We start from the raw sequence: 12,185 nt of genomic DNA on the forward strand, positions 1-12,185 counted from the left end.
AGCCTGGACTACACAGTGAAGACAGGGAGGAGAGAGTTCTAGGCTAGCCTGGACTACACGGTGAAGACAGTTAGGGCTACACAGAAGATCCTGTGTCAACAACAGAAGGCTATAAATTAATTAAAATGGATTAAATGGCTGAGGGAGGAAAATAAGCTGTTTTCAGGCACTCTAGGAATTAATTATTAAAGTTACTCAACTGTAAATAATATCCTAGTGCTAAATTACTTCTTCTTGTTCATTAGAATAATGTTGAGTTTTTCCTAGCAAACAGCTACTATTTTATCAACATCAATACAATTTTACTTTAAAAAAAAAAATCAACAATTCTGAACTTCTACTCATTTAAAAACCCTTTTCCCCGTTTGGTTGAGCTGACAAGCTACTTTCTGCCTTTTATTTGTGCCAGCTGATCAATACAGAAACAGTGACACCTTCCAGCTGAGACACAAACTCATAAGCTTGTATTTCAACACCAGCAAATATCAGTGGTCACCCTTACGCTACGTGACCTTCTAAACCTGACCTTTCCAGGCTCTCATCATTCCTCTGAAATTAAGGGGGGGACAACTTTAATCAGCCAAAAGGTCTCTGGAATAGAAGTCATTTTACTAAAGTTCACCAATACAGCTAAGGGAAGAAATCTGAGTTATGAAGCTTCTCTACCTGTAGCAGATTTCCTCTCAACATAAAAACAACCAAATGTCACATGAGTTCTAGTTAAACAAGAACACAGATCCAAGTACAACGACAAAACATCAGGCAGTTCATGACTATGCTTCCCGCTTGTTACAAAAGACCGAAAACCGCCATCCACCAGGAAGGCCCCTCTTGTCGACCTAGCTCAGTCTATGCATTGGCCCAAATGTTTTGAAAAGGAAATAGAAGTAAAACCAACATTTTTTTGGACCCTGAAAACAGAATATCATAATGACTTGCTGATTACTGTAAATGTTTTAAAGTTCTAACCAACTTTTAAATTTTATTTAAGTTTATTATTAGTATGCTGGGTGGCAGTGGCACGTGTTTCTAATTCCAGCACTTGGGAGGGGGAGGCAGGTAGATCTCCGAGTTGGAGACCAGCCTGGTCTACAGAGCAAGTTCCAGGATAGCCAGGGCTACACGGGTGGGACAGAGAGAGAGAAAGAGAGAGAGAGAGAGAGAGAGAGAGAGAGAGAGAGAGAGAGAGAGAGAGAGAGAGAGAGAGAGAGAGAGAGAGAGAGAGAGAGAGAGAGAGAGTTGTGTATGGGCGTGGATGCAGATGAGATGCATGTACCTGTGGGTTGGGGCTTGCCTGACACTATGTGCCTGTGGAGGTCAGAGGACAACTTAGAAGAATTACATCTTTCCTTCTACCAGGTCCTGGGGAATAACTCAGGCTGTCAGGCGTGGCAGCAACCACCTTTACCACTGAGTCATCTATCTCTGGCCCCTTATTACCACTGTTTATGTCAAGGAAGAATGGAAAAAACAAACAAACAAACAAACAAACAAACAGGCCCTTCACAGACGAATGGATCCATTTTATCCAGGGCCCAGTACTATACCCTCTTCCTATCTTTCCTATCTAGAAAACCTTTGGGAACAAGGGCTGAAAGAGTTACCACAGCCATGTAGGGAAATTAGAAACACAGACAGAGTTTGATCAGGAATCTGTCTCTCGGGCTGATGACTCTGCCAGTAAAGGGGCCTGGAGACCTTAAGACTCTCTGAGCCCACACGAAGGCGGAAGAAAACCAGTTTCTGCAAGGTTGCCCTTTGACCTCCACACAAATGCCTTGGTGCGTATGTACACTGCAAACCTCCCCTCTCTCATACACACAGTACTAAATGGACGATTTAAAAATAATACGTATGCCAGGCGTGGTGGCACACGCCTTTAATCCCAGCAATGGGGGGGCAGAGACAGGCAGATTTCTGAGTTCAAGGTCAGCCTGGTCTACAGAGTGAGTTCCAGGACAGCCAGGGTTATACAGAGAAAGTATGTAGGTTTATTGCTGTATAAAATTCACACGGGTTGGGAGATGACTAAGGGCACTTGCTGCCCACCGCCCTCTCCCCCACAAATAAATGGATAAATTTAATAAAAAATTTTAAAAACTACATGTGTTATGTGCTCAGTGTTCAAAGGAACTGTGGGATATTCCAGGATGAATAAGATGTGGACTTAAAGGTTAGAATACTGATGAGCAAACATTTTCTGAATAGCCTTTATAGGCCACATTTTCTGCAGCAAGATAAGCTCTGCCATTACTGTGTAAACACAGCCACAGATACACACAGTGATGGATAAGACTGTGTACGGTTAGCTTTATCCAGAGAACTAGTGGTGGCTGGGTCAGATCAAGTGCAGCCTAGAACCAATGACAGGAAGCCCCCAAATAACGGAAACATGCTCAACCTCAGGCCGTTACTTCCTATCTCATCTGTTAGAAAAGTCCCCCTTCTCTTGTCCTGTGTCACCAACCCTACTCCTACTTGACACGGCTGCCAGAGAGATCTTCTGTTTTAAGGCTCTGTCACTACTGTTCTCAAATCTCTGCAGGGGGAAGAGTCTGCACTTCTCTGCAGAGAATGAAAGGCTCTTTGTGCTCATCCTTGGCTTTGGCTCCCGGCTTTCCCCAGCACTGCCTCCCTAGCACCCCGCCCCTAAGGTCCTCGCCCGAAGCAATAGGAAGTTACTCTAGCCCATCACTCTATTTGTGTCCCTGTGCCTCTGCTGATGCTCCTTCTACACACGTCCTTCTGGAAGAGGCCTCTGTGAAGGCTTCTCTCTGCCATGGGATGAGCACACCAATGCTTTGTCTCTTCCTGTATTGTGCATTATTACTGCTTTCTAATCTTGTGTGTGGAGGTGGACGTACGCTCATTAACAGTAGGCAGTTACAGCTTCCACTCTGTACAGTACATGGCATGTAACTGGTACTAAACCTGTGTGTGTGTGTGTGTGTGTGTGTGTGTGTGTGTGTGTGTGTACAGAATCTTGCTATGTGATCCTGGCTGGTCTTGTACTTTGTCTGTACCTCAAGCAGTCTTTAAACTTAAAGCAAACTTTTCCCCTCAGATACCAACTACTGAGCTATAGCCTGTATCAGTAGGTCAGTAATAAACCCATTTTGTAGTTAGGTTTTTGTTTGTTTGTTTGTTTGTTTGTTTGTTTTTTGGTTGGGTTTTTTTTTTTTGGATAGACAGCCCTGGTTGTCCTGAATTTTACTCTGTAGATTATGCTGGCCTTGAACTCATAGACCTGCCCATCTCTGCCTTCTGATTGCTGGGATTAAAGGTATGTGTCACCACTGCTTGGTATAACTATATTGCTTTAGAAATTATTGTTTATTAGTGAGTGTGTGTATATGTGTGTGTGTGTGTGTGTGTGTGTGTGTATGTGTGTGAGACAGGGAGGGCAGCATGTGAAACAGTGCATATGGACTTTGTGGAGTTGGTTCTTGCCTTCTGCCTTCACGTGGGTCAGGTGATCACCCAGGTCCTAAGGCTCGAATGCTATGCACTTGACCCAGTGAGCAGCTCACCAGCCTGATAAACTACCTGTCAAAGTCAGCCGGAGGTATCTCACCTGCTGTGTGACTACCTGAGGAAGGAAGACAGCACAGCATTAGGAAAGGAGAATCAGGAAAGGTTTAGGCAAAGGACAGTGTAGATGCCAGGTAAGCAAAGCACATAGAGGCTCACGGAAGAGACCCTTCACACACACACCCCCCCCCCCAGCAAAACAAAACATTTCAGTATTCAGAATACATGGAGATAAACTGGGAAAATGTCTGGAAGAGCCAGTTAGTTGGATCTGAAGGACCTAAACCAGACAGAACCAGTAGGATGAGCACGTGACCTGATGTAGGACACAGAGGTGTGCAGAGGAGATGACTCTGCAATCTTAACCTGGGATGCTGGCATAAAAAGAAACAGAAGAGGAAAGGTGGTTTGTTGGATCTTATATTTGAGATCTGAGAAAATACCCGAGTAGAATGACTATATATGAATCAGAAAGTTAGAAGACAGACCCTGTCAGGGATGAGACAGAAGCCTGGGAGCTAAGGAATTACAGGGACAACTGCAGCGAGAAGAACAACCTGCACTTATGTACCAAACCTCACTGATCCAAACAAAAGGCCCTCAGAAGTCTCCTCACCATAGTATATATGATATGATTGTACTAAGCCCAGCATGGTGGTGTATGCCTGGGATTCCAGCTACACAGGAATCTGAGGCAGGAACATCACAAGCTCAACACTTACCTGCAAGTTCAAGGCCGATTTGTGCAAATTAGCAAGACCAACATGAAAATAATCAAAAAGGCTAGGGCTGTAGCCCAGTGGTAGAGTATTTGTAAAACATGCATTAAACCCGAGTTTAGTTCTCAGCAGAACAAAGACAAAGAAACAAACAAAAAACTCAGAACCCACCCCCCAACACTTTGTACCAGTCAATTTTCCTGACTCTGAACCCCTTGAGGGAAAAGGTCAAGATCCATCTTCATGACTATAGCCCCAAACTTAAAAAGTAGCAGACATCCAGTGTCTGCTGCATGAAACCGCTCCTGGATGCAAAAGACTCAGCTCCTTAAAAAGTCAAAAACAATCATCTTCAAAACCACATCTGCCAAAGGCAAATAAAACCAGTAGTCACCACTGGGCAGACAGTGGTGTTTGTCCTTCAGTGGACAACAATCCTTACTCCACCTCTCTTTGCCATCAAAAGCCAGCTTGCTCTCCTTGGCATATGTGGTAAAGAGCGGGGGTCTGGCCATATGTTCTTGTCTGTCCATTGAGATTCCTGACCTTTATGTGTCTGTTCATGGCTGTGGACTGCGCTGCTCGCACCAGACCCTCCAGCTCAGCGCCACTGAAATTCTTAGTCTCCACAGCCAGTTCCTTAATGTCCACATCTGCAGACAGTAACTGGTGCCCTCTCATCCTTGCTGTGTGGATATGAAGGATCTGTAGTCGACCCTTCTCATCTGGCAAGCCTGATGAGACAAAAACAGACATTTTCCTAGTCTTGGGAATCCATCAGAAGACACAGTCACAATCCTAGAAGTTTTCTTCTAGGCAGTCCAGCTATGGACAGCTGACAATGAACATTACTTAATATGAGGTTGCTATCATTAATAAACTCTGAAGCCACATGTGAAAACACGTGTGCACAGACACACTCATACATGTGCAAGTAAACATGCATGCATGCATACCCGTGACCTCCTTTACTTACCTATCTCCATTTTAACTTCCAGTCTTCCCGGTCGAAGGAGAGCCTCGTCTATCAAATCTGGTCTATTGGTCATTCCTGAACGCAGATATTAAGAGCAGTGAGCAAATGATCAGAGTTCAAAAGTAAGATAAAACATACTTTCAGTCTATGTAAAAAATTGTAACCTCACTAAGGACCTTTCACAAAAGTCAAACAGGAACCAAACAGCATTAAACTAAGAACAGCATTTGTTTTTTTTTGTTTTTTTTTTTTTTAACCTAGTAGAAAACATGGAAAGACTGCAGTGAAATCTCTATTTAAAGAGCAAACTTAAGGAGCAAGTATGTGGCTGAGAGAGACCAGGGTGGTCTTTCCAGCTCCTGGGTCTCCCCTCTTCTGCATGCAGCAATTTGGATGTCCGTAAGAAGCAGTAATGTTTTCCTTTCTAGAAGGCATCCTAAGCAGCAGCTCTGAATGTACGAGAGTTAAAACGTTCTGGGAGAAAGCGGCTCAGGCCCAGACCCCAGCTGCAGGAGAGCCAGCAGCTAAGGTGTACGCATCTTTGCTGTGCATCCTTTATTTCAGACATACCGATAACGAGGATGTTGTTTAGCTGCTCAACGCCATCGATCTTGGACAGCAGCTGGTTGACAACGGTGTCATGCACTCCAGTGCTGCCGGCCATGCTCCCTCTCTGCTTGCAGATGGCATCGATTTCATCAAAGATGATGATGTGCAAGCCACTGTTAGCACCAAGCTAGGAAGGAAGGAAATTCTGCTAAAGGTCACAATCTGAATGCATCAATAAACAAACTAATCAAGAAATGCAAAACAAAGCATCCTCCTACAGGTTTGCTTTGCTGCATTTTGACTAATAAATATAGATGTATATAGTATAAATTAAATCGTGGATGTTGCCCTCTCAAAGATATTGGAATTGCAAAATAGCTAATAATATATTAACTTAAATTATCATGGGCTTTCTAACAATTTATATTTAGTAATTATGCTTCCCAAGAGGGGCCAGAGGGAGCGAGCCAGAAAACTTAAGACAGTAACCACATGGTTATTATGGGGTGCAGTGACATTGCAATGTGTGCACTGAGTGTGTAGCAATCAGATAGGGTACCTGACATATCAAACATGCAACAGTTCTTCATTTGGGGGATGATCAAAATCCTCTCTACTGTTGTGAAATATAGACTTAATTGATGTCAATCATGATTCTTTTACTTTCTATGTTTAACACCAAGGCGAACAACAAGGAATAATAAAACAGAATAGATTGAATATAACCTAAATATGAAAATATATAAATATAAATTAAGTGATGAGCATAGTGAACCTAAGGATTAGGTATGACTAGAATTCATTAATCTTTGATAAAAATACAATTCTTTGTGTGCGTGTGTGTTGTTTAAGACTATCTTTCTATGTAGCCTTGGCTGGCCTGAAACAGAAACCCACCTGCTTTTATCTCCTGAGTGCTGGGATAAAAGGAGTGGGCAAGCACACCCGGTCTATAAAGACAGGATCTTTCAAAGAGGTTAAGTGGGCCACTGAAATGGCTCTGCAGGTAAAGGCACTTGCCACTACGCTTGATGACCTCAGTGCAATACCTGAGACACACAGTATAAGAATTGATTGCCACTGGTTTTCCTTTAACCTTCACATGTCATAGTTCATACATATCCACAGTCATATGGATACTTTTACACACACAAACACACACATGCCCAATTTTAAAAGAGAGGCTTAGGGGTGCAAAATAGGTCAAGCCTGGTGACCTGAGTTAGATCCCTAGAATCTATGATGGAAGGCGGCTCCCAAAAGAAGATCTGTTCCCTGATTTCCATGCATATACACGCACACAAACCCAAAATAATAATAAATTTCAGAGATGTAGTCTTACCTTAGAAAATGTGTTAAGTTAGCAAAAGGTGTAAGTAAGACAATTTAAAATAAAGTTAAAAACTACCCTTATCACCTAAAGAAAATGCTATTGATATTATAATATTTCTATTTTTTAATTTTACAGTTATTTATGGTGTGTGTGTGTGTATGTGTGTGTGTGTGTGTGTGTGTGTGTACATATGTCTGAGAGTCAGGGCTCACACATGGAGGAAAGGGGACATTGTGGGAGTTGGATCTCTCCTTTCACCAGGTGAGTACTGGAGTCCTTTACACGCCGCTGGAGCATGTGGAGGAGCCAGTGCTGCGGAACCCAATCGGGAAGCTCGTTATTGCCATCGAGGGTGAAAACCTGAAGCATGGCTGTGAAGGGACCCATGGAAGCTCCAAGGGCAGACCATGCAGCAGTCGGTGGCAGGGGTGGCGGGGGTAGGGGTGGGGGTGGGAGTGGGTTGGGAGGTCTGAAGAGCCTGCGGAATCCCCAGAAAAACTGGAGAAGGGCAAGTCCTATGGAAAACATTTTTTAAAAGTGGACTCATGAAATTGGAAGGAAAAATGGTGGAACAGAGAGTCATGTGTGCAAGGGAGAACAGCAAAACCACAGAGCCAGTGACAAAGGGTACAGAAGAGACATGGGCAGCTGTGGCCTGTGTCACCACTGAAGTACATGGGGATGTCCAGGGTCTGTGCTGCCTTCTGAAGCCGTGGGGATGTCTGTGACTCATGCTGCCACTGCAGGCTATGTAGTATCTGTGGTCCGTGTGGCTGCTGGAGCCCATGTGGATGTCCGTGGCCTGCGCGACTGCCAAGAGCCATGATGGTGCTGATGGACTGTACTGCAGCCAAGAGCAGTGTTGATGATGCCCATGGCGCTCGTTACCACCAAAGGCCACGGAGATATCTGTGGTCTGCGCCGTGCGGTAGCCAGAAACCATGTGCAAGTCTATGACCCTTGCTGCTGCTATAAAGGGCAAGAGAGCGTCTTTTCATTCTCAATGACTGCAGACTCACAGTTGAGAATGAGAGGCACAGAAGGCTTCTGTGACGACCTCTCTCCCACCTCCTCTCCTATCTGTATCCCCCCAAAAGAAACAGCCTAGAAAGGAAGACATGGAAGAGAACTCTAAACACTGTGATAAGGATGCTGACATGTATGCAGCTCTTTCCAGTTGGTGGCTTTTGGTGGTAGTGGGTCTCATTATTAAGGGGCTGGCCACTGAGTTCGACCACGCTCCAGTGAGTATGAGAGCAGTACAGATTGAACTTGTTTTTGTTTTTTTCTCCTTTTGTTTTTGGGGAGGTCACAAGGGTAGGAGGGTGGACCTGGGAAGACTGGGAAGTGAATGTGATTGAGATGCACTATGCGAAATTTCCAAATAATCAATAAAAACATTAAGTTAAGAAAATGGGAGTTCATACTTTGTCTTCTCTTGAATACTTATTATTCTTTGAAAGAAGTCCAAATAGTTACTTGTTTTTAATTGTTTTTTAAGTAAAATATTTTGCTTTTATTTATTAAAATTGTCTTCCTGTAAAATACTTTGATCGTGTTCTCCCTGCCCCCCTATTCCACCCAGATCCTCTCCACCTCCCTATCCGTCCAACTTCACATTCTTTCTTTCTCTCAAAACAAAAACAATACAAAAAAAAAAAAAGGCAAACCAAACAAACCAAGTCAAAACAATCCAACAACAACAACAACAACAAACCCAAAACCAATAAGGAAAAAATGCCAAGACAAAAACTACATGTACACATAAAATAAAAACAAAAAAACAAGTCATGGGGTCCACTTCACGTTAGACTAACCATTCCTGCACATGGGGCCTGCTCTGCAGTGTGGCTGCTATATCCAGTGACAGACCACTGCAGAAACATGATAGATTCCTTCCCAGCAGGTATCAACTGCAAACAGCTTCTCCTTTAGGGGCAGGACTCTGGCTGCTTTCTTCTCTCCCGGCTGCAGTTTTTTCGTGTTTGAACTTGAGTAGGTCTTGTGCATGCTGCCATGGTCTCTGAATTCATCTGTGCACCAGTCCTACTGGGTCTGGAAAAGGTTCCCTTGGAGTCACCCGCTACTCTGGCCCTTACACTCTTTCTGCAGCTCCTCCCTCCAGCTCCCTGACACCTGAGGGGCGGGGGTTGATAAAGGCTTTTAGGGATGAGTACTCCAAAATCTCCCGCTCTTGCTAATTGCAAACTAACATAGTTAGAAGAAATGTGGGAAAACATGGAAACAGAAAGAGCTCATGAGCACTAAAGGCAGCTAACCAAAACGGAATCCCACGGACTACTGTGCAGCATCTTAGGCCGGCTTGTTTTCCCAGTCTAGCTATTAGCTTATTTCCTCTTCCAGACTACAATATGATTATTAGTAGCTCTCTTGGGCCAACATACTCTAATTCCTTTCTGTTAGATATTTAATTATTTATAATTATATATTTCTAATTATATATTTGGCTGCAGTGAAAGTTTTTTACCTAAATCCTTGACAAAATACTTAATTACTTCCTAAGCACAAATGTTAGGTTAAAAGGTATAATGAATTTTTTTTTAAAGTTTTATTTATTTATTATATGTAAGTACACTGTAGCTGTCTTCAGACACTCCAGAAGAGGGAGTCAGATCTTGTTACGGATGGTTATGAGCCACCATGTGGTTGCTGGGATTTGAACTCCGGACCTTTGGAAGAGCAGTCGGGTGCTCTTACCCACTGAGCCATCTCACCAGCCCCTATACTGAATATTTTAAAGACCTTAAAAACAGAGCGTCAAATGCTTTTCTACAAAATTTTGTTTCTTGCTATTTTGTAGTGCTGGGGATAAGTCTAGGGTTACGCGTGCTCAGCACCTCCCACAATGCATGACTGTGCCTATCTTGGTATAGTCTCACAAATAAGGAACATAAAAAAAAAAAACAAAACACTAAAAACTAATTGCCAATGTGACAAATCAATATTACTGTCTTTCTGTGCACACTTGGGTTGTTGGTTTTAATGGAGCTGATTTTTCTGCTTCTAAATCATATTTTTCTAATTACTGAAGGTACTGGCACATTTTACAAATTATATATATATATTTGAATGGAAGAGATGGCTCAGCTCATAAGACTAGGCTCACATCCAAATATATATATTATATATTTTTACCATTGCTAATTTTTCTTTTATATTTGATAAGCCTCCTGTGTGTTTCTTTTATTGGTTTATAAACATGCTTTTTAATTAAGTCTATTGATGTGTAATTGTAAATACTGATCTCCAGCACCCATGTAAAAGTGGTCAGTGGTGTGCACCTGAAACCCCAGAGCTAGGTGGGCAGAGCCGGCAGAGCCTGGGAGCTTGTTAGAGAAAGTTTGTCTTAAAAAAATAAAAGGGAGAATAGTAGAGTTAGGTGTGACCTCTGGCACACACAATCCCACCAACTGTGACCTCTGGCATGTACATTCAGGCAAGCTCGTCAACACACCAAGGATGAAAGAAAACAAATCCAAGCATTAATTAGAATTACATTAAATCTGTAAATAAATAAGCTGAGGGAATACTAATGTTACATCCCAACTTTACTGGTAGTTCCACAAATTCATAAAAGTATATGGCAGAAGAGAAAAAGTCAAAATTGCTGGATACTCATCCGACAAATAAAATGCCTCAGGGTGCTCCTGTTCTTACATGTAAAGAGCTGCTCATTCTTTAGCCTAATTCTATATTGAAATGATACCCAGGTGTTCTTCAAAATTCTTGGAGTTTAAGTTTTATTTTTTCTCTAAACAATCAAAATTATTCTCCTTCCATAAATATTTTAAAAACTAAATTAAATTTAAATTTTTTTCATTTTTCAGTGTCACTGTATATAATGAATATACATTATACATTTGTCTAATGTCAAATGGTACTTAGATTTGTTAAAAAAAAAAAAATCCTATGCTCAAAACTGTTCATTGACCAACCCGCAGAAAAACTGGAACTTCAAACTTTGCCAGAGAACACTACATAGAGCTGTAGTTAACTCAGTGTAAAACCAGGACACTATTGTTTGTGACTGGGAAACTGTAGGATTTTTCATTTTCAAAAGCTATTCATAGCCTGGCTGAGCACAGGAGGCAGAAGCAGGTGGATCTCTAAGTGGCCGGTCTACTCTGGTCTACAGAGTGAGCCTTGTCTGAAATATAAAAAAAATGTGAACATAAAACATTTATGGACAGGAAGCAGAAAGGAGCTGCAGTGCAGGCATGTCTGTCTGGTGCCCTGAGTCGTGTGGTATCAAATCTTCCATCTACACCTAACTCTTCTATTCATAATCCAAGAAGGATGCCAAAGACTGCAAGATGCTGTTTTGCTGCCCACAGGGGCTCTGTGCTAAGCACATTGGTACAATTCCGACCGTTTCAGAGCTTACAGACCCCGTGTCCTGCCAGCAGCTCCCTCTCCCCATTTAAGGCAGGCTCACAGTATAGTGAATTAGGAGTCAGATTTGCAGATGAATCAGTTAACATGAGTCAAAGGATTTGACTCCATAGTGCAACCCTCTTCAAGGTGCTGGCTCCTGGCTCTGCCTCTACCATTCGCCATCTTTCCCATAGACACAGGGCTGATGCTACTGAGCCCCTGGCAACAGCCGTCGAAAGTGGCTGCTCGAAATTTATCTAGTTGACCTATATGGAAGTACTCATCTCTGTTGGCCAGGTGTCGAGAGTCAGAGAGAGGAGCCTTTTCCCACATTACCCTCCATGGGGTCGTTAGCTGGTCGTGCCTGGATGTGACAGAAGAGGCTGGGAAAGACTAATTTCTATCTAGAAATTCTTTGCTAATGCAGTTTCATCATTAGTAGTGCCATGTTTAAACTGACTGAGTTTAAAAACAATACCGAAGTTATCTACGCAGTTACAAGGAAACTCTCACCAGTGAGCATTTATGAGCTGTTTCTCTAGATCGTGTTTCAACTCATCTTTGTTTAGTGTGTAACTATCAGGGCCCATTAGACTCAGTTTTACTTCCTTAGTTTGTTCTGTTTTGTTTTATTAGATATTTTCTTTATTTACATTTCAAATGCTATCCTGAAAGTTCTCTA

At 42.5% G+C, this 12,185-nt stretch overlaps 1 protein-coding gene across 1 annotated transcript in view; it reads right to left on the reverse strand.

The window, feature by feature from the left end:
• Nsf (N-ethylmaleimide sensitive factor, vesicle fusing ATPase) overlaps positions 1–12,185 on the reverse strand; it is a 131,149-nt gene that overhangs the window by 44,647 nt on the left and 74,317 nt on the right. Inside the window, exons 10-12 of the mRNA XM_021211820.1 lie at positions 5,797–5,962; positions 5,227–5,301; positions 4,797–4,984 (exon numbers count right to left, since the gene is read on the reverse strand). Of these exons, the coding sequence (XP_021067479.1) occupies positions 4,797–4,984; positions 5,227–5,301; positions 5,797–5,962 (429 nt within the window). The remainder of the gene's footprint in view (positions 1–4,796; positions 4,985–5,226; positions 5,302–5,796; positions 5,963–12,185) is intronic.

Source organism: Mus pahari, chromosome 14 (assembly GCF_900095145.1).
Source record: "Mus pahari chromosome 14, PAHARI_EIJ_v1.1, whole genome shotgun sequence".
NCBI classification, from domain to species: Eukaryota; Metazoa; Chordata; class Mammalia; order Rodentia; family Muridae; genus Mus; species Mus pahari.